This window comes from Ascaphus truei, chromosome 4 (genome assembly GCF_040206685.1).
Source record: "Ascaphus truei isolate aAscTru1 chromosome 4, aAscTru1.hap1, whole genome shotgun sequence".
NCBI lineage: Eukaryota > Metazoa > Chordata > Amphibia > Anura > Ascaphidae > Ascaphus > Ascaphus truei.
The window spans coordinates 106,620,088-106,644,556 of record NC_134486.1 but is presented as its reverse complement, the minus strand read 5'-3'; the positions used below and the strand labels follow the sequence as shown (position 1 = coordinate 106,644,556).

The 24,469-nt window shown below is 41.6% G+C and overlaps 1 protein-coding gene across 1 annotated transcript in view; it reads right to left on the bottom strand.

Annotated features, from left to right (window-relative positions):
* Positions 1–4,227: 4,227 nt before the first annotated feature.
* LOC142492283 (uncharacterized) overlaps positions 4,228–24,469 on the bottom strand; it is a 31,475-nt gene continuing 11,233 nt past the window's right edge. The window contains exons 2-4 of the mRNA XM_075594953.1: positions 15,238–15,315; positions 14,140–14,874; positions 4,228–4,466 (exon numbers count right to left, since the gene is read on the bottom strand). Of these exons, the coding sequence (XP_075451068.1) occupies positions 4,228–4,466; positions 14,140–14,874; positions 15,238–15,315 (1,052 nt within the window). The remainder of the gene's footprint in view (positions 4,467–14,139; positions 14,875–15,237; positions 15,316–24,469) is intronic.

Sequence of the window (24,469 nt, the reverse complement as noted above, 5' to 3'; positions counted from 1 at the left end):
AATAAAATACAATGCATTTGATGGGTGAGATTAAATACACTGCCCATTTTGTTCCTGTGTGTGTTTGGTCTGGCTCCCTGTGAGCACTATTATTTACTCAGTGTTTTTCTTCACTGCCTGGACATGCCTATAACAATGTCATCTAGTTCTATAGCACAACCAAAGCTCGATCTGGATCAGCAAACTGTACTTCACACTTAGCTACACCCACTTATGCCTTGACTGAATTTTCATTAGGTCACATTCCTGTCCATGAGAACACTATTAAAAGGCAATTAATCCCATTATCAACTGTAGAGCAAATAATAATAATAATAATAATACATGAAAAAAACAAAAAAAAAAAAACTTATGAGCACATTCAAGTCTCAATCAAGTTGATAACCTATTCACAGACATCTGTTTCAACCTGTTTCAACCTTTTGGGTCTCATCAAAAGGGCCGCCAACAGAAATCTTCGGGCCCATGATCAATAAAGGGAGCAGGGGAGAAAGGTATGGGCCTGGGGGTAAATATGAGGGCCTGGGGGTAAAGATGAGGACCTAGGGGACAGGGAGCGCAACAACAGAGGAGGGGTTGGGGAGAGGAGAGACGAGTATGCCTACCTGCAGATTTGAAGGTAGAGGGGGCCTGCTAGAGGCCTGCCAGAGGGGGCTTCTACCAGCCTCCCTGTAGGAGGACGCGCACAGAGGTATGCAAGGGAGACTTGTTAAGGTGAAATGAAATAAGGCTTTTATTGCGCCTGTTTCCTTAACATCAGAAAATCATCCAACAAGGGGTCAAACAAAGCTTCTATTCACTTGGGAGTATTTCTAGTGAAACCTATGCAGTCCACAACTCCCTTTAGATAAGCATGTCTCCCAGCCCCAAACATATATCTTGATATGAGCAGATATACCAAAAGTCTTATAAAGGAAAGTCTTATCTGTTTCTTGTAGATGGAGGCAAAGTCTTCTTTGTTCCTGGGTTGCTGCCTTTTTCCTCAGGCTATATCAGCATTCAGGTTTAGAGGTTCTTTCCCCTGTGTCTTGCAGGCAGCATGCTGTTTCTTCTGGCAGGCTTCAAGACATCTGTCCCTATGGTCAGTCCCACAACTTGTGAAACTCAGGAACAATCTCTCTTCCTGTCTCAAAGACAGGCTTTTCTAAGAAACCTAATCAGGCAGGTGGTGTTGGTTAATTGACTACCAGCAGTTAACCACCACACTGCTGGATTAGATGCACATTTCCTGAACAGGGATAACTCCCCTGTTACACTCCCTCTATCCCCCAAGGCTGCAGGTAGGCTTTTCTGTAAACTTTGTAAAAATAACTTTATTTTTTAGTAACAATATGGATATTACAAAACATGAATAACATCTTGGTAGGGAGGGTGTGGGTTGTTCACTTCAAACCACTGATCTGACTAAAACACCTCAGACCCTTAAATTCAAATGTATAACTGACACGCTTGGAACCCAACAAAATCCACTGCCTATCTTGTTGTGCTACCATCTTCGTAACCAATCCCTAATTATGCTACCCTAACAACAAACCCACCAGCAACAGCTGACCACCTATCAGCTGTTACTATCCTTTAGCAACAGGAGAGAGTGTGGTTGGCGGTGCAGCTGCCTTGGAAGGAAAACACACGGAAAACATACGGACCGGATGGCAAAACTCCTCGGCACAAAAAAGTTTATTGGCAGCAAATTAAAAACAGTAAGAGAGCAATTCTTTCCAAGGCAGCTGCACCGCCATCCACACTCTCTCCTGTTGCTGAATACAATCGGTAGGAGCTCGCCGACAGTGCCCGGATCTCCACAAGGTTATGAGTGAGTAACCAATTTATGTTATACCATTCAGTTGTATTTGACATTTGACTGCAAGCAAGTTTCAAGTTTACCACTACATATCCATGTAAGAAATACCTGACGTTCTAGGCTATTTATTGGGTGTGTGCAATAGTGGATTATCTTTACTGACTTCATGCAACGCCATTGTACTTATTACTAAGTGGAACATGGATTTCTATGGGCTTATCAAGCTGTCTAATTAGAAGGATAACAAGATTTATGTGCTACACATTGCACTTTCATCTACTGTATATGAACATTATCTTGGGTAGCATCGCAGGGGTTTTTGTACCCCATTCTCTGTTACTATCCTTCAAACTGACCAATTAGACAATTATTGCAGCCTGCTATTGGCTGATCAAAACGGCGACCATACCAGCTTGCTGCCCCTTTTCAATTGGGGCTTTCAGAACAGATTACTACATTGACGCATGTTCAAAATGTCTCTCTACACATCAGTGGTAATAGAGCAGCTTTATGACCTGTACATAGCTACTGTTAAAAAGAGTACCACTAACCCATGTCAAAACGATCATGATTTTGTATTGGTACCTGTCCCCAATGACCTTTTATCAACAATACCAAGTAGAAATGGGGAGTCCTTCTGCATGGTTCTGGTAACTTAGTTGATGTTTGGGGACGGAGTGTAAGGTCAGAATAGGGCAGGAGTGTTTTCATTTGTAGCCACAAATTATATCAGATGTATTTGAATTGGTTTTGGTGTGTACCTCTCAAAACTTTATTCTGTTCCTTGCGCCCTGTCCCCAATACTTCTTTGTTTTGAACCGCCATCCTTAATTAATACTCTAGGGCTCGTTTAACTGATGATGCGTTATATAAATACTGTACTAGTGTCATTTGTCAGATTATTTATTTGATAAGTGACAAAAGTGAAAAACCAGACGCTAACACCCTTAGGTGCCTACTATCAAATAAATGATGTGACAATATAACAAGTGATGGATGAAGTGATGAAAACAGTGAATATAAATAAAAGTGTCACCCCCCTGCTTCTATCCTCCGGTGGGGTTGTCTTCACTGTTCCCCAAAAATGTAGATAATCTTCTCACAATCCAGGGGGATCATGGCGAGTATAAACACAAGAAACAGCACTCTAAGTGTATATGTACTAATAATTATAATAAATCTCTGGTGAAACTTGGCCCCTATGGGTTCCTACTCACAAGAAGGTAGTGAGATTCAAGCAGAGGTAATCAAGGACTGATCGTGGATATCAGGAAAACCGGAGTTGCCCCTTCATCGGGGGAATGGGACCTCAGCAAGAGAGAAATGCACGCACATACAGTAGCACAGATCATATGATTCCAACAATTTTATAAAATAACTCTTAAAAATGCACACTTACAGTGTTGCAGATAAAAAACAGCATGTAAGCTATAATAAGCTTAAAATGACCACTTGGGAGACAAATGCCGCCTCTCACCTCACCGGACCCGACGGGAGATCTGGCTGGACCCCTCGATCGTGTGCTGGGGACTCTGGATACTCTGCTCCGTCGCCGATTCCCTGATGTTGACGTCACTTCCGGTTTCGCGGTTGCGGTGTAGGCTGGGATTCCTCTCTCCACAGTCGCATCACAGATGGGCGGCACCACGCTACACGTTTCGCCGACCAATGATACAGCTTCCTCAGGAGTGTACCTCCCCCCACACTAGACAAGCTTTATATACTAACATCAATCTAAAAATAATCAGTGCTATGGGCTATCACCTGAACACCTGTCTAACAATATGCAGCCTCAATAGGGGAAATCAATTGACTATGTAATAAAACAAACCATCTAAACTTACTTACATAGGAATTGCAGAGAAAATGGGCACTACTTTACCTAAATGGACAATAAATGTCATTTCAAGTCCAATACTATATGATGACTTATACAGGGGCCATAAAGTGACTTATACAAGGACCACAAAAAATATATTTTAAATACACATAACACACAGAATATCTATTACACAGTGTATTAGGAGTACTAAATGAAGATGAGTATAATTTTCTATTTAATGACAAGTCCAAGCTACCAGTGTTTTATCACCTTCCCAAGGTGCATAAAAATGCAGTCAATCCCCAAGGCAGATCTATTGTCTCGGGGATTGACTCGCTTACGGCAAACCTTTCGTTATATATTGATACATTTTTACAAAAATATGTAGTACAATAAAAAGCATACTTACGTGACACAACAGATATTTTGAACACTTTAAGTAAAATTAATTGGGAACAACATTTTTTGATGGCAACCTGCGATGTGACCTCGCTTTACACATCAATTCAACATACTAAAGGCTGTGAAGCCATTCAACAGATATTACAGAGAGATAAAGATCTTCCTGATGTGCAGGCTAAATTTATTGTAGATGGCATAAGGTTCATTCTCGGCCACAATTTCTTCTGGTACGGTGATAATTATTATCTTCAAAAATGTGAACGGCGATGGGGACAAGGTTCGCCCCCAGTAACGCAAACTTGTTTATGGCAGTTTGGGTAGACCAAAACATCTGGTCTGAGGAAGGACCGGGGGCAGACCTTGTCCTCTGGTGCCATTTCATAGACGATGTATTCCTGGTCTGGAAAGGGGGTCCAGGTTCTTTACAAAGATTCTTGGACACTTTGAATATAAACGATAGGAATCTTAGATTTACAAGTATATCCAGCCACGAGCTCATTAACTTTCTGGACTTGACAATATATATAGATGAAGGTAAAATTAAGACCAAAACATATATCAAAGATACAGATAGAAATAACTATATATTAAGATCTAGTTGTCATTTGCCAAAATGGATGGATAATGTACCAGCAGGCCAATTTTCCCGTATCAGGAGGAATTGTACTGAGAATGAATCTTTTGTATCACAGGCTAATATGGTAAAGCAGAGATTTGTAGACAAAAAATATCCTAAAGATACTTTGGAGAAGGCTATGGAACAGGTAGAAAAGAAGAATAGAATGGATTTATTAAAAATTAAACCCAAAACCGCCCAAAGGGATGGTAGGTTTGATTTTGCCTTCCTTACCGGTTACAATAGGGAAGCGGGAGATATAAAATCTATCATCAGTAAACATTGGGACGTTCTAAGAAACTACCCCATTTTGGGACCAAATATTCCAGAGAAACCAAGCATAGTATTTAGAAAGGCATCTAACTTAAAAAATAAGTTGGCATCTAGTGCATTGAGATCGAAAAAACCTAGCAATGGATGGTTACAACAAAGCAAAGGCTTCTTTGGATGCAGAACATGCAGGGCATGTCAGTTCAGAACCACCTGTAATGTTGAATTCTGCTCAAATGTAACAGGGGAGAAATTCCAGGTTAATTCGTGCATCACATGTAGAACGGACCACATAGTGTATCTCTTGGAGTGCCCCTGTAAGATGCAATATGTGGGTAAAACCAAAAGACCAATTTGCACAAGGATCCTGGAGCATTTGAGCAGCATTAAAAGGAAACTGGAGACCCTGTTACGCCGGTGCTGCCCGCAGACCAGACCCGTCCCCTGAGCTGAAGGGGAAAGTGGTAATACACGCACCCGCAGCTAAGGGAGCGTGTCCGGAGTGTGGTATGAAGCGTTGCCAGGCCAGGTGTAGTAAGGTAGACAATACTTGCCGGTACCGTTTGTAGAGATAGAGTGAAGGATGCCTCGCTGAAGTCAGGGAGTGGAGAGTGGAGATAGGTCGTTGTCCAAGCCATGTTCAAGGGGTTACTAGAGTGTGCGTTGTCCAACGAGTGCCGAGATCGAGAGCCAGAGGGGGTAGTCGTACGAGCCGCGTCAGAACCTGTGAAAACACTGAGAGAATCCAGAAGTACTTCCATACAGAGACTATGTCGAGCAAAGACTGAGAGCAGAGAGGAGCTAGATAAAGCAGGAAGGTCCAATTAGGAACAGAGGCGGGACAGGAAGAGCTACAGGGAGACACTGCAGATTGGTGCAGGCATAACAGGCCAGGTGAGTCTTGTTAATAACCTGAGTATGCCCGTGCAGTGTGCGGGGCGGGGCGGAGCCTGAGGTCCGGGGGATGGGAATAAGAGTGTGCAGACTGAGCGTGCTCCGTAACTCATGTACGCGTGTGAACCGAGCCAGTGGATGGTGCAGGTGTGCGTGCAGGAGGGTGTGGGCGCGCCCGGCGCTGAGCAGAGGAATCGCCGAGGGGAGTGATCCCGCGACGGCGGCAGGGGCGAGGAGCCGTGGAGGCCGGTAAGGCAGGATTGTTTTGTGTGTCCAGGGGCTCCCTGCGGGGAGGGAGTGCTCTGTGTGGGAAGCGAGGAGAACGCCGATTCCTGACAGACCCATAGTGTGTCTAACCATTTTGCCAAATTCCATCAAGGGACAGTACCGGTTTAACATTTATTGGGATTGAGCATGTCCAACAACACTGGCGAGGTGGGGATAGAAATTTGGAGTTAAGAAAAAGAGAGACCTTTTGGATCCACAAAATAAAGACAATGGGCCTCATGCAGTAAGCGTTGATAAGGGAAATATGGCCATGTTATAGCCAAAATTGGGTTTGAGATTCAGTAAGCGCCGATAAGTGCTTCATATCGCCAGGTTTCGGAGCCGATAATTTGGTTATGGCCAGTCGCCTGCCGATAAGCCTGTTTTCGACACTGATCGCCACTTTTTTAAATCGGCTGGATTCAACAAAAAAAAACAGCTTATCGGGGCTGATCGGCACTACGAAATTGAGATGTTATGGCCGATTTCTCCCGCCAACTAAAGTTGGCAGTTTGGACGGGAGAACGATCGCTAAGGCTGCCGGAACGGCACTTAGAAAAAAAACATCTTCTGTACATCAATGGAAGTCAATGGAGCGGGGACGTATAACAGTATAGTACTGTTTACGTTTCATTGCTCACAATACAAGGGGGATTTGCATTACAGTGTGGGGGCATTCCCTGCATTGTGTCACAGCTGATGTGTCTTATTTGCATAACATTCGACTTTTACATGTTTGCAGCATTTGCGGGTCACATTACTCATCATGTGATGATGTGGCAAGGGAAAATACTATACTCAACTCTTAAAGGAGAACCTCACATCATATCACACATTTTACTCAACTCAGCGACAATTATTTACATGATGTCACACATGTCACACATGTCACTCATACACAGTATATTCATCTTCCTTTACATTACACAATGCTTGTAATGTGACACGCATCTTTAAACGTTCATGTACATCTGTCTTCTCATGTTTACATATACTTTTGGGTCCTCCCTATTTTCATGACGTCACTTATTGGACGCTCAATCACATTGCATGTTTACATTGTAACCGTAGCATTACAAGCACTTCAACCTAACTTATACACACATGTACAGTAATTCAGCATTGGGACACCTTGTTAACTCATTCTATACCAACTATCCTCCTTACAGAAATGCATGCATATGCACACGACTATTCATTGTTGTCAACATGTCACAATAACATGGATAATTACACATGTTACACAAAACTTTTCCCACGTCAATCTCAGCCTTTTTGTCTCATTACATGACTGACTCTTGCGTTCACAAGTGTTACATGCATTGCACATGCAACTATTTATTTGCAAGCAATCTTTGTACAAAGCTTCACGTCACATCATTGCCAAATATCATCATTCCCTGCAGAATACACACAACAAATACTTAGAACAACAAGTGCACACAGCTTGCCACAGAAGTACTTTATTATGTTAATGTAACACCTTGCATTTTACTATGTCACCTGACATCATCACATACCTATTTAAAGGACGCACATTACCTGCTCATTCACAGCTACTCATTTCAAAATGTTGCGAATGTTTAGGAGACGGAGGAACATTCTTTTCTATGACATGCTTGATGATGAAGACAATCATATAGGGCAAGGGAGGGACACACCGAGGGACAGTGACAGTGACGCGGATACGACAGGGACAGGGAGAGGGACAGGCCGAGGGACAGGTAGAGGGACAGGAGATCAGAGGAGAAGACAGAGGAGACAACTTGTGCCTCGTCCGCGTCTGTACAGGGAGAGAACCCTGTTAGATGGGATGAGTGAGGAGGAGATTGTAAGTCGCTATCGTTTGAGTTCAGCAGCAATCTTAGCTCTTTATGAGGAGATAAGGGGGGATTTAGATTTTTTCACAGCCAGAGGTCGTGCAGTCCCTGGGCTTGTTAAAATGCTGTGCTCATTACATTATCTTGCTTCCGCGTCATACCAGACAACTGTGGGCATAGTGGGCGGGGTCTCGCAATCTACATTCTCGCGGGCCTTGACCCAGTTTCTCTATGCACTCAATAGACGCGCTAGGAATTATATTCATTTTCCTACAGAGGCGACAGAGTGGCTGGAAGTCAGGACTGGCTTTTATAATATAGCAGGGATACCATGTGTGCTGGGTGCAATCGATTGCACACATGTTGCTTTGATTGCACCTAGTCAGAGTGAGCATGTGTACCGCAATCGGAAGCACTACCATTCACTCAATGTACAGGTGGTATGTGATGCCACGATGAGGATAATGCATGTGGTACCCAAGTTCCCTGGTTCCAGTCACGATTCCTCTATCCTGAGGAACTCTTCAGTCTTCCATGCGTTCGAAGAGGGACATTTTGAACCTGGTTGGCTGCTGGGTGAGTACATATTTACATGTTCTAACACAAAACACATGTTGATTTAGGAATGTTGGCATTGTACAATTTGATCACTAATGTCAGCTTATGTGTGCTCCATTCATTATAGGTGACTCAGGATACGGAATTAGGCCGTGGCTCTTGACTCCGGTGCTAAACCCTCAAACTGAAGCAGAGGACAGGTACAATGCAGCCCATATATCTACAAGATCTGTTATAGAGAGGACATTTGGCCTACTCAAGACCAGGTTTAGGTGTCTGGACAGAACTGGTGGGGCTCTTCTATACAAGCCTCAAAAAGTGTCTGATATTATCCTTGCCTGTTGCATTTTGCACAATGTTGCACTCAGGCACAATGTACAGTCAGACCTAGCTGAGGCTTTGGTAGACGAGCATCCCACCCATGTAGCTGCTGAAAATGAACAAACAGCCAGTGGTGGCCAGACACGACAGAATCTCATCAATTCATTTTTTTCTTGTAAGTACAAACTCATATGTTCCTAGTACTACTTTTATAGTTTAATTATGTTATATTAACAATAATGTTTCTTTATATAACCTTCTGTTAGGACACAGATGAATATGGGTTGCACACCTTTCTTTTCTCTGCTGTGTGCACAAAGGGATGTGGCACCGGTATGTTATTGTTGCACAGGTTATATAATCCCTCTTCAATTGTACTTTAGTTGTGTGTATGTGAATACAACTTGGGTAACAAAGCAATAATATTTTAGCATTGTGTTATTCCTTATGCTAAGACAAAACACATATTATGCCCATAATCATTCATGCTTCTAGTATGCTTACATACAATGTTATTGGTGCAGTGTAACATGTACATCCATATGATGTGTACACCAGGCTGATTTACATTTTGAATGTCATGAAATATACATGGTGTTGTACATTTAACACCAAATACACACTTTGCTGTGTTGTTTACGGTACTGAAGATGGCATGTCAATGTTTGCAATTTATATATTGTTCCTTTGCATTATAGGTATATCTCCAGTATGACTGATCATGGTATGTATATTTGCTGACATCTCTCATAAGATGTGGCTACCTCAATCTTCCTATAATTATTGGAACTAAAAACCCAACATATTGGTTTAAACACAAATGTTACATATATGTACTTTCTGTATCATGTATATGCATTTAGCTACTCTTGAGCTTTCATGTGCATTGTATTACAAAATGATTACTCACATTTCATCACATTTTATGTATGTTTCCTTATAATTTCCATTAATGTAATATAGAGGTGGTTGGAGAAAAGGGGATAACTGTACTTATTTGTTTACTTACGGGAGCACATTCATCACTAGCATAGACACACTTTTTAAGACAACTGTTTGTGTCTCTATCAATTGGTGTAGGATCCATGTATAACACCGACAAATGATAACACCAGCTTTATTATGGTAGCTTATATCATCATATTGACTATACTATGTATTTCTAAACGATTAATAAACACAGTAAACTATAGTTAGTTAGGTTAATGAAATATACACAGAAACGTACTTCATAACATGATGGTGATGTCATATTCAGAACATCATGCATTGGAGGGGACCATAACATCTGGCCAGTAACATTATTTGCTACAGTCCCAAACCATTTTATCTACATACCCATGTAACAAGAGATTTTAAAAATAAATGGCTACTTGGTTGTAAGTGTCCTTTACATTGGGAGAAGGAGTGGCTCACTGAGTAAAGACACACACTGGCACTGATAGTTTGAAGCAGGGGAGTCTGGTTCAATTCCCGGTGTGGGCTCCTTGTGACCTTGGCCAAGTCACTTTATCTCCCTGTGCCTCATGCGGCAAAAAAACATTTGTACGTTCCACGGGCCAGGGACCTCAGGCTGAAACATGTGTCTGTAAATCGCTGCGTACAACTAGCAGCCCTATACATGAACATGCTCATATTATTATTATTATTGTTACATAGTTTCGACAGTCATACGTTCCATTACATATTAGAATACACAAATGTGTTAGCAGAGTGGGAATGGTTGTTATATATAAAACACACCATGTCATAAAATGTTAGTAGTCATTAAAGAACACTCAATAAAAATTCATGAGGCACTCTTTTGCAACATCATTATGTTAATTAAGTGCTTATGCAATATAGGCATAAGGGTATCACATTTTTAATTGTTTGTTAATAAGCGCTGCAAGCAATATAAAATTAGTTCCATATGTAGTATAGTAGTCGGTGGCTCCTCCTCACAATCATCTCATATAAAGGTAGACTCTTCTGAAATCATACATTGATCCGATTGTATCTTCCCCGACATCTCTGAAATACAGCAAACACATGATGGTCAAAGATGGCACCTTACTAGATATGCATCCGTGACAACGCGTTACGCAGCTCTATATGATTGTGTAGATACACACGTCACTCACTTATATGTTAGAAGTAAAACTGTTCATCAGTATGTAATGTTTCTTTAAATTTGTAGCAGGCATAACTATGTATAAGAAGTGAACGTTGCCTGTATACTGAAAGATGTGCGCGCACATCTTTGTGTGCGCACGCACTTCACGCTTGGCTCCACTAACTGTTAGCGCATGCGCAAAACAAAGCGTACGTTGTGCGTTCAATACATGTTGAAAATACCAGTAAACATAACATCTTTATTTCAAATACAATGAAGACGAAACTACATTCGTTCTAAACGAGTACATCTGTATTCTTTTTAAACAGACGTGTTTGAACAGAAAGCACGGCCGATAACACAATGCGCAAATGCAATACGTGTGACGTCATGTTAAGCCAGCGTGAAACGCACGCTAACACTCCTCCCACTCAATTAACATTCGGCTAACGCCCAGGGTACGCCTACAAACACTGAGCCGCACGCATCACACACTGCAGTTACCGTTACTATAACAAAACATGACAGCCAATAGGCTTTGAGGCGCGCACGTCGCTTGGGGGCGGGACTTACATCACTAATCCTTTTTAAGGACGCCTTGGCCCATGACAAGGGTCCCACGTCATACGTGGTGGACCCGGTTTTCAATGTTGTAGATGTTGCATGATAACAAAACAGGTATGTGTTAGAGTAATGGTAAAATGTTGCTAATATGTTTAAAGGGATAGGAAAGTACGTATATTTATTCCGTCAGCAATGTGTACTACTCTTTCAGGTCCTACTATATTGTATTAGGAAACAATTTGTTTGTGATCGCTACATGTTATGCAGTCTGCAATGTTACGCTGTATCCACGCATTGAAAGTGAAAATGGTGGTTACAAAAAAAAAAAAAATTTAAACGCAGAGTCAACGCATAACGATTGTTATATTTACCATTCTTCTAGAATTAACTCTTCGCCTGGCTGCAACTGGTCGCTCCAGAAATGCAAGCCATTTTCATCCACGCTTAACCCAACCGCTGAATCCAGTATGGCACATATCTCCTCCAGGATGCGCTCATAGGAATCGCCACTGCTTTCTTCAAATAATTGGTCGGGAGGTAGGTTCATTTCTTCCGGTTCCCATTCCAATGCATTTTCAGCTGAAAGTCTTGGTACATAATCATAGTACTTTTGTTCTTGTACAATGTGGGTTTCAGGAATGGAGGCTGCAGATATTGCAGCACGTATCGATTCAAACGGATCAGTAGTAGCGGATACATTGCTATTGCCATTAGGAATAAATATGCCTTTCACGACAATATAAGTGCCGTCTTTCAGGATAAATTGTTTTTCCGGGGCAATCTTCCAGAAACCATAGGTGTGTTGTAGCTTATCCTGGTCACGTTCAAAAAAGTCATTACTTGATAAAGTGAATCTTATTGAGGAATTAAAATTCCGTGCATGCTTACGGTCTTGGTAATAAGGATATTTTGCTCGAATGAAATCATCGATTTGGCGTGTGCTTGCTTTCTGTCCGCGACTGTTCAAGATGGCTTCACAGATCATGTACTTATACCCTAAAAGGGGATTAATATTGTTAACGAATTCATCAGCCATGTCTGAGTAGCACAAAAGCTGTGTGCAGGTCTGTGTTATTTGCTCATCAAAATGAATGTGCTGAATGGCTAACAAACTCCTGTTTTTCCTTGTCAAGGTCAACAAAAGTAACTACTTTGACTCCTTATTTCAAACGCCAATTGGATTTGTTTGTCTAATTGGGTTAACAGTTGTGGTTCGTGATATGGGACTGTGGGAGAAACATTTCTCCTTCTTTTATCTCGTTTGTGAAAAACATCCCTAGACTGTGAATGCGTTCACATAGTGTTTTTTTGAAAACTAACAAAGACCAGTGTGTGAAAATATTTCTTAGCCAGGCATATCAGTAAAAACACACCTGCAAAAAGAAATGTTTTTTCCCCGCTTACATTTCTGTGTGTATGTGAAAGTCTGGTTAACTCCCTGTCTGCATGAGTTTAAATACGTGTGTGTATATATATATATATATATATATATATATATATATATATATATAAATATATCTCTTATAAAAATATATATATATTTATATATAATATTTTTTTTTTTTTTATATTGCAGGAGTACACACAACATTGATGGCATTAAGTATACCTTGTATGAAACCTATTTAAATGGTGAGAAACATGATTGAATTAAGTAATAAACATTTGTTTAAGCACAATACTGTTAGAGTCTCATACTTAGGATATTTCTCAAACATTAGGCCTGTATTATTAAAATAGTGTTTTCACAAGGAAGCATGAAGTGTATTAGTTTGTGTATACCAGTTTATATAGTAATATATATATATATATATATATATATATATATATATATATATATATATATATATATATATATACACTCACACACTCACACTCACACTCACTCAGTGTGTGTGTGTGTGTGTGTGTATATATATATTATTATACATTCTGAGATGTTATAGAAACGAACACACAACTGATTAAAGGACAAAATTACAATGGCCAAGCAAGGCAAAGGTAAGTAATAATTTACACATAATCCTGCTGTACACGTACAAGAAAGATGTTTGCAGTTACTTAGGTGTTTTAATAATTGCATGTGACTAATATGCATATGCAATTCTTACATCAATTAACACACCCAAATGCAATGTTTTGCTGCAAAGTCAATGGCAGCTTCTCTAAACTTAGCAACTGGCTCCTGGTGGACCATTACTGAACAGACGATTACAACATAAATATTTATAACACAATTAATTATGAGTGTTAACATTTCCAAAACTTCACGTGTACAAGAACATAGTTGAAAGTTTGGAAACAACACAGTCTTCAGCATACATACAATAGTAATTAGATAATCTGAAGTCAACAAAACAAGGCCAAAGACATATTTTCTGAATTATAACATTTATTTTTTTTGTTCCTTTTGCGAGCGAGTAACAGGCCTGCTTGTTGTCTCTTGAATTTTCCTTTTTCTTTTGCCACCAACTTTAGGCACAACAGAGCCACTTTGAGTGGCCTCTGGCACTTCACGGGCAGGGCTTGTGGCCAGTGACTGTTCACCTACGGGGCTTGTGGCCAGTGACTCACCTACAGGGCTTGTGGCCAGTGACTCACCTACAGGGCTTGTGGGCAGTGATTCACCTACAGGGCTTTTGGGCAGCGATTCACCTACAGGGCTTTTGGGCAGCGATTCACCTACAGGGCTTTTGGGCAGCGACTCACCTACAGGGCTTTTGGGCAGCGATTCACCTACAGGGCTTTTGGGCAGCGACTCACCTACAGGGCTTTTGGGTAGTGACTGTTCACGGACAGGGCTTGTGCCCAGTGACACATGTGAGCAAGTTGGTAGACACTGCACAAGTGATGGTTGGTCTGTTTCATGTGTGTCTTGTTTTGTTTTTGTCGCCTCCTTTGTAGGTGTCTGCTGCTGAATTTGTACAGATGGCAGCGGTAGGATGTCATCAGGAACCTGCACAGCAATGTCTGCTACTTGACCAGTAACATTTGGGCCTGGTGAATGAATATCAGATGAATGTGGTGAAAACTGACCTGCATGAACAGATCCTGGCTGGGAGGTGTTGAATTGTGGTACATTAGTCATTCTCCAGTAATTAGCTTGTGTTTGCTGAACAACTAATGCTTCGAATGAGGTGTTGATTTTTTGCAACTGTTTAGGCACTTCAATGAAGACTCTGTGGAGATGTGCCAATTGTGATACTGTTTCTTCCTGCAGTCCAATCATCCTTTCCAGCACTGTCATCATGTCTGAATGGCGACGATTTTCTGCGTCCACTATTTTTCCCTCTGAAGCTACAATTGCATCGTATGTGGAAGTTGATGGACGATTTGGCGGTACAACAGTTTCTATTGGCACCTCTTCATGGTCACATGATTGTATTTCAGTCTCTTCTGTGGCGTCATCCTCATCATACTCATCATCCTCATCACCATGATGTTCTAAAAAGAAATGTACACATTATTAAATGGCATGTTAATGTATGCTGTGTTACTATGTAATTGTACTGTGTCCTAAGTAACACCTAACATGTTAGCATACGTTTTATAACCTCATTAAAAACTACCTTGACTTACGAATAATGTTTGGACTCAGTATGAAATATGAATGAATGAAAAGTTGCTCTAAACTCAGAAGTCCTACATGATAATTAACATCACTAACACAATACATGTTGCCTTACACTTAATTTTCACTGACACTAAGTAATCCTATTTAAAGAAGATGTGCAAAACAAATAATGCACATGACAACATAACATATAGAAGAGCACATATTATATGGCCAGCAAATGATACACTCACCTTCTAGTAGTGTTGAGCTGGCTGACCCAGGTGAAGACACTTGTTCCATCTCAGGTGACACATGTCCTCCAGGGGCAACTATATATAACAATAACATAAGTTTTACATTTACATGTGTAAATATTGAACAAACACTTATTGTATGTTCTGTATTTATGATTAACTAACAACATCAGTTCCTTAACCGAAAATGTGTGTGAAAGTGAACATAAATAGTTGTAATAACACTGTACATGCCTGTGTACTTAGAATTTTTGAGTTCCCTAACATACAACATACTATGTTTCTGCAGTAATGCGTGAGGATAAATAGATTAAATGAGTACATAAAAATCATATGTTGTGTAGTGATATCAGTATCATAATGTACATAACTATCATGAGATGACCATTCACAATGGTTATCATGAAGGTGGTCATATTGCAAAAAGTGTTGTTTTTGGTAGAGGATATGTGTGGTACATTAATCGAAGATGTGGCACACCTGAATGTGGCTGTGACTCAACAAGACAACACATGCAGTGTGTGATAATGTGTCTTTCATAGTAGTTCAACTATAGATATGAGTGAACTAATGTGTGACGTACGCTTTGATAAGTAATGAGTTGTTGGGGCATTTAGTAGCTAGAGTTAAGCTTTCAAATGAGTGTGATTAACTTCAGTTGTGCTATTCAGGTTGTAAGAAAGGTATTCCCTTCCCCAAAAAGCCTAATCAGCCACACCTTTCAATGACTTGAAACAGGTGCAAATGGTGTGAACTAAGTTGACCGTGAAATGAGGCTGTAATTAGTGTGTGTGCTGAACCCCACCCCCTCTGTTGAAGTGTATGCTGTGATGAGATATTAATTGCAGCTGCTTTAACACAATGGTAGATGAGCTAAGTAGTCATCTGCAGTGTTTAAGTTATGAAAACAATGACATAACATATGATACGTGTGCCTCATTATGCTGTCTGTATATGACATAAAGCAAAAATGGACCTTTTCATAAGCAACTATAGATGTGTTAGTGCCAGTGATGTTTGTAGGCCGTTACATGCAATTTCTTTGATGCATGCTTAAAATAGGCAGTAATGTCATGTTTGTCGGAGTAAAATCAATAAAATACACAATAATATGATACATATTTCTGTTCTGTACCTGTAGCTACTAATAATTTCTCATGAACATGTGTTACACATGTGTACTACCCTGTTGTTCCCCATCTTCGCCCACCATCAATTGCTTCCACTGCAGCTATGCATTTTGGGAATTCACATGTAAATGAGCACGCAATGGCACGTGCTATATTAGTTACTGCTTTTAGTAGGACTACTACATATATGTCTATTTTGAGATATATATATATACAGAATCAGACATATACATATATAGATGCAGGTATGCTTATATTGTGAAGACAGTATAAAAAGCAGTGTAAATATGCAAAATAACTGTAAGCAACGACACGCCTAGTACAGTAATATTTATCACCTGCTGGAAATTGTGACGGATAAATTCCAATGTCACGGTCACCAGCCAAGCCTTCCACGACGACGGTAAGTAATTTTGGCCGAAGCAGCTCCTCCAATGGAGTCAATATGAGACGTTGTGGTGTGGGCCCACCTCCAGTGCCAGTAGCATGCACGCGTTGGTCTTGTATTTTCTTTTTCAATTTGGACCTAATATCATCAAATCTTTTCCGACAATGATACTTGTCCCTGACACTATTCCCACAGGCATTGACACCAATGACTATTGTGTCCCACATTTCTTTTTTGCTTGCTGCACTTGTCCGCCCTTGAAAAACATATAAAAGATATGAGGTAAATTAATAATAATATAAGCACCAGTTTCCTACACTGCTAGCTGTTCCAAGAGATAGCAAACATGCTGTTTTATGTGTAATATGTGCAGCACATGAGCATTCACTACTAAACCTATACATGTAAGCAAGGTTGCATTCATATTGTATGCAGTTCTGGCAAATTGACCGCCTGTGTTTATTTGTCCTTGTAAGGCATGATAAAAAGCTGTGTTTCCACACTAATGAACATAGAAAGATATTGTGTACCCATATTTGCATATGAACAAAACTCAGATGACCTAGGATCACATGTATTTGAATAATAAATGTAAAGTTACACTTACCTACTAAATGTCCATAGAGACTGTCATAGTGCTCCAGAATGCCAGTGACAAGAGCCCTATTTTCCTGGTCATTGAAGCGAGGATTACGTGGCTTCTCCACACGTTTTTTCCGAGCAGGTTTAGGGTCAGAGCTTGGCTGGTGCTGACTGGACTCTCCTTCTTCCAATGGAAGAGCCTCCAAAAGCTGGCCACCAGCAAGCACGCCACCACCAGACACCCCATCAGCAACTGCGCCACCAGCAGCACTCCCAGCACCAGCACTCCCACTCCTAGCACCAGCACTCACACTCCTAGCACCAGCACTCACACTCCTAGCACCAGCACTCACACTCCTAGCACCAGCACTCCCAGCACCAGCACTCCCACTCACAGCAACAGCACTCCCACTCCCAGCACCAGCACTCCCACTCACAGCAACAGCACTCCCACTCCCAACAACAGCACTCCCACTCCCAACAACAGCACTCCCACTCCCAGCAACACCACTCGCAGCACCAGCACTCCCACTCCCAACAACAGCACTCCCACTCCCAGCAACACCACTCGGTGCACCAGCAACATCACTCCCCTGAACAGAACGTTCACTCCGACGCGTACTCGCACGAGTAGCACTCCCACTCCCACCAGCATCACTCTTCCCACGCTTTGCGGGCATACTTCCAGCACTCACAAAAAACAGACAAGAAATGTACAGGCAATCACACGACCCACTTCCACATATAAAACAAGACAAAGATGTAAACAAAACAACAAAGGACAAAGCTCACCCAATACACAACAAGTCTCTCAGTCAATATGCAAATCTTCAATCGTCCAGCTCTGTGCGTCTCTCTCTCTCTCTCACTCCCAACAACACAGAGAATGATTAGCAGTACACGTTGCCTTTAAATATGGCGCGCAATCAAAAACATGCTTGTTTCGCCTGATTCAGCAAGATTTGTGATTGTGCAACCTAACAGCACCCCGCCACGCACGCCGATACACCTGTGTGTGATCGGCTCATCATCGTGAGAGTGGGCGGATTTGTTTTCTGGTTGATTTTGAATGTATTCGGCACTTACTGCATACGGAGAGGGAAAAACGCCAATAACATGACTAATCGATAAGCTTGCCGATTTCACATAATCGTCGCTTACTGCATGAGGCCCAATGGCTCCTAGAGGTCTAAATCTTGAAATTGACATTGCCCCTTTTCTTTGAACATGATATAATGTACTGTTTGCTGAATACGGTGCTAACATTGTTTTTCTCCTTTCCCTTTTTCCCTTCCCTGGTTATATCGAGGGATTAATAAGTCTACATAATTTCTGCTATATCGAGCGTTGTGTATTATACTGTATTGGTATTGTTCCCTTTAAAATGTCCCATTAGGATAATACACTGTGTAATAGATATTCTGTGTGTCATGTGTATTTAAAACATATTTTTTGTGGTCCTTGTATAAGTCACTTTATGGCCCCTGTATAAGTCATCATATAGTATTGGACTTGAAATTACGTTTATTGTCCATTTAGGTAAAGTAGTGCCCGTTTTCTCTGCAATTCCTATGTAAGTAAGTTTAGATGATTTGTTATATTACATAGTCAATTGATTTCCCCTATTGAGGCTGCATATTGTTAGTCAGGTGTTCAGGTGATAGCCCATAGCACTGATTATTTTTAGATTGATGTTAGTATATAAAGCTTGTCTAGTGTGGGAGGCGGTACACTCCTGAGGAAGCCATATCATTGGTTGGCGAAACGCGTAGAGTGGTGCCGCCCATCTGTGACGCGACTGTGGAGAGACGAATCCCATCCTACACCGCAACTGCGAAACCGGAAGTGACGTCAACATCAGGGAATTGGCGACGGAGCAGAGTACACAGAGTCCCCAGCACACGATCGAGGAGTCCAGCCAGATCTCCCGTCGGGTCCGGTGCGGTGAGAGGCGGCACTTGTCTCCCAAGTGGTCATTTTAAGCTTATTATAGCTTGCATGCTGTTTTTTTATCTGCAACACTGTAAGTGTGTATTTTTAAGAGTTATTTTATAAAATTGTTGGAATCATATGATCTGTGCTACGTGCGTGCATTTCTCTCTTGCTGAGGTCCCATTCCCCCGATGAATGGGGCAACTCCGGTTTTCCTGATATCCATGATCAGTCCTTGATTACCTCTGCTTGAATATCACTACCTTCTTGTGAGTAGGAATCCATAGGGGCCAAGTTTCACTAGAGATTTATTATAATTATTAATACATCTACACTTAGAGTGCTGTTTCTTGTGTTTATACTCCCCATGCTCCCCCTGGATTGTAAGAAGATTATTTATTTGATACATAGGTTAATTCTGAAAACTATGTTCAGGATTCCCCTGTAAAATTAACTTAAACGGCCAAGTGCAACTACACACTTCCAACAAGCAAAATCTTCTTTCCTTTAGATACGAGAACCAAAAACCATTAAGAGCAACCAGAAATAGACTTCCAAAGCTCATGCCTCCACAGTCCTGCTTTGCTGAACCTTGCTCTGTGTACCAACCTGGCTTTGTTCTTGGACTCCACACCTCTGGAATACTGACCCGGCTACCTCTGACCCTCCGCATCTCTCCAACCCGGACCTCGGCAGTCGGACAATGACTAGTCTACATTCTCCACCCCAACTACGGCTAATAGTACCTTCAACGATCCTTACCTCTCATTCTCTGACCTTGGCAAGTATAACAATGACTCTTACCTCTCCAACCCCGACCTGGCTACCTTGACCAATCTACACTCCAGATGTGCTCACGTGGCTGTGGGTGGCATTTATACCCATTCCCATCTCAGTCCCAGGGTCCCGTCTTGTTTACGGTGAGCACAGTGTTACAGAAATATGCTTTTAAATGTTCACCTTGTTCATTTGCTCATGGGCATGAATTGTTTCCTCCAAAACGAATAGTAAAATATGTCCTGTATCATGTGTTACTCTAGGGGAGCTTGGAGTGGATGTTCTGCAGGGGATTCCCTGCATCAGATAAGGTGAGAATTTGACGTGGGAGGGATGCCACTTAAAATTCTACTTTCTCCAGTAAAAAGTAGCTTTGGAGGATAGCGGTGTATAGAAATACTCTGCACCTGTGCAAACACAAACCTCATATTATTGCTGCGCTGTGTTAGTGTCAGTGTCAGTGTCATCACAGGCTGCTACAAACAAGGAAGACCTGAAGTGAGTATGATTACGTGTCAGTGCAGTGAGGTTTTTCTGGTCATGCGGTGCTCTCTTAGCTGCAGCTTAGAACTGCTGTAGTACTCTTGTGTTTTGAAAAGAAACAGCTCAGAGGTCAATGAACGAACGTAGAGAAAAGTGTGTTTAAACACACTGCTCCGTTTCCTGGAGCAGAGCTACAGCATATGTACGAACAGTTTCTTACATCTGATGCAGTATGTTAGACTAACGCCACATCAAATGTGGAGGATTGGGGGGCAAATAAAGAGCAAAGGGTTGGCACAGAGAGACGCAGACTGTGATACATCTCATTATAATCTATATGTACCATGTCATTCCTCTCCAATTCCCCCTACTGACACTCCCCAGACAGAGGGGAAATTGGATCAAAATACTTAGATACGTACAATAGGTGCAGGATGAAAATTTCCCAATTTTGCTCCAAAATTACCTTGAAACATGGACCCATCAAAATCTCTTATCAATAACCACTAATGGTCTGATGGCTAGTGCTTACTGGTCAGAGAGTGTACTCGTTTACTCATTTACAAATGTACTGTAACATTTCACTTTTCCTAGAGTAGAGGATAAAATTTCTTTTTTTTTTTTTTTTTTTTTTTAGCATGAATACAATAATCTGCCTCATTTTTTACATTTAAATTTAGGTAAGCGCAACTACTATTTTAATACACTGCAACCCATATTAGGCCCAACATCAATAAGTGATTTTTACTGTAAGAACCTTTGATAAAATGCTTTTTTTTATTTTTTATGTAGCCCTGTTTCCTGCTGAATACAGTGCGCTACCAATGCTGTTCAACCTGTTGGCTCGCAGGGCCTAAGCCTCCGCCACGGAGAGCCTGGGGCAACACATATGAATACCGATAACCTCTTACCAAGTGCAGCGCCTCCACCTGTGATGGCTCCCAGCAGAGTGGAAGTTGTTCCTCACAGGACAATAATGTAATACCACACACACAGCATATAAAATAACTAATGACTTTACTAATGGCAACCATAACCTTGCATATCATCAAACAGGTGTCCCTCCATATAGGAGACACTATACTACTGCGTCTCGCAGGACACGATCCCTTAACCGTGTACCCACACCGTGTCCAGTTTCCCCACACCACAGTCCCCCAACCCCAAAGTGAGGTATGTGTGTGTGACTGCGCAGCCACTATGTTCTGATCTTATAGTTGGTGCACTTATAGATGTTACCTGCCGAGCGCTCCAGCGCTAGGGCCTGCAAAGGAACTTCACAAAGGATCCGTCTACGAAGACACTTCCAGGAATACCTTCCGGGGCGATCCCACTCGGTTGGTGACTGCTGTGCTGGCCGAGGTCTGAGCCCAAACCTCTGGTATGGTACCGCGACAGTCTCTGGGTGTAACAAGTCTCCTACTGATACTAAGGGGCTGGTTCCTATCTTATGGCCTGTCCCTACATCCGCTTCACTCACGGTGACTCAGGGCCTAACTGGGCCGGGGGTATATGGCCTAGTGTAGGGGGCTACTGGCCTCCCTACACGCAGAGCTCCTACTCCTTCCTCCTCCTGATCGGTTCTGCCAACGTGCTCCCCTGCGCAACCTCCTAACCCTTCCTTCCACGAATACGCCCGCCCTATAGGCTCCCTGGCATCACCTGGTCTCGCTAAGGCTCCTGGGACTCGTAGTCCCGTGCGCTCCACCCTATAGGAGTAGCTCCTGTTTCGCGGGCTCTCGCAACTCCTCCTTGCGCATGCGCGACCTCTACTCCATCACCACCTCCACGGGCTCACCGCGCATGCGCGAACACCAAACATTGTGGCTCCCTATTGCTCGGGTCACTGCGGAGCCTCCAATGTACCGAAGCACTCCCTACACGCACTGCAACCTTCCCTATTCTCCCAGCATACGGAGATAAGGGTAAGCCTGGGGGACCTGGCTACATTTAAATCCATGAAAATACATTTTGGAAAACAATGAACATGCTTTAACAAAGCAATATAAATCAGAAAAAAAAACCACAATTATACTGGAAATCAAGCAAACAAAATGGCAGACAAACGACTTGTTTCTAAGCTTCCATAAAAGATGACAGATGGTGATAATAAAAGGCCAGTAAATTGATAAGCAGCACCCAGAATATATAAAAAGGTGATGTACTGTAGGAAGTGATCCCTTCTCCACAGGTTGCTTGGCCTGACTTTAGTGTTTGTTCTAGTAGCTGTGCCTAGATGTGCGTGGGTGTTCTAACCTGAAATCAATAGTAACCAAGCAGCATTTTGAACAGGAGAGTGGGCAGTAGGAAATATCAGATAACAAATCGCAAATACAAAAAGAAGCCAAATAATGAGCACTAAAAAGCCTATTGACGATGCACGGCAGGCATGAATGAACATGCACAATAGCCCAGTGATGCAGAGGCTTTCATATTTATGTCCTGTTTGTGTTCATAATACCTATAATTACTAAAGTGTGTGCGTACACCTGTCTTTACTTCAACTCATTCATAAAACACAACTATACAACGTGCTTTTAATTTCATACTGTTGAATCATACATTTAAGTACTGTATCACGTTTACAAATCTCCATGTGCACTTCACGCTAAGAAGTAGAAATCAATATAACCAAGCAAAGCATTCACTTGAGACGTTTAGAATGCTGCACAATTGCAGTGCATAGTAATCCACTCATGAAGAATGACCACTCACCGACTTCAGTTGGGATCAGTCTACACTAGTGGAAAGATCAGTATAAAAAAGGGATAAATTATAATACCATTATTAAACGTGCAGCTATAAGTGAAATAATTGTAGTGATATGACTCATTAAAAATAAAATGCCTAGTTTTAATCTATAAGGCTACGCTTGTAGTGCCAGTGACGCTGATGGCGATGTCAGGCTACAGTCGCTGGAAAAATCAAATTGAGATGACTTCCAGCGATCGCAACCAAGCCGTCGCTCCGTCGCTTTGCGCTTACTATAAGCGCACGCAACGGCGGCAATGCATTTGTTTTGACGCGACGTCACTGTCGCCGCACCGTCCCTAAAAGTGCAGCCTAAGTTAGACAAGAAGGAAGACAGAACTAGATCAGGTTAAGCAGAAAGAGGCTAGGCAAGTAAGCAGATGTACGAAGGCCAATTAAAAAAAAAAGTATATAAAAGAAAGGAGAAATACAGAAGGAGGAATAGTACTGTAAGACTAAAGACAGGAGAGGGGAATCATGCAGAAGGAGACCAAGGCCTAGCACATAACCTTAATATTTTTTTGCTCAGTCTTCACAGCAGAAGTGAATTTGAGAGACCACAGTTGAGGAACAAGAATAAAAAAATGGAGGTGGACACAAAGCCATTCATGGATGAAGTCCTAATGTAACTTGCAAAGCTGAACATGGGCAAGTCAATAGCACCAGATGGAATAGTTTCAAAGATATTAAAAGCGCTTAAGGAGATGCTCGCAATACCACCAACAGACCTTTTCAACCAGTCACTATTAACAGGTGAAAAAAATATATAGAAAACTGCGCACCAGATTGTGTCATAATTAAAGACAAATGTGCACCCAATAACCCTTATAATATAAGGTGATAAAGTGACCAAACAAATAGGTAACCTCATACATTAATAGTGTGAGAGTCTGCTGCTGGTCATTAAAGATGGCTCAGCACCTTGTAGAGTATATGAAAAGAAGAGACAGCGTATAACTCTAATAGTGTAAACATATTATTGATTAGTGACCAAGTACCTGTGGTAAGTATTGCACGTACAGAATACAAGATCTTTAAAGCAGGGCATGTTTGGGGCATATGTTACCACTATCACCAATCATTTGTTGGGTAGGATTAATGCAAATCCAGAATCCGGTGCTCAAAAGACCACACAAATAGATAATACATTGATGATAGTCTAGTTCCATCTTTACACATATATGCA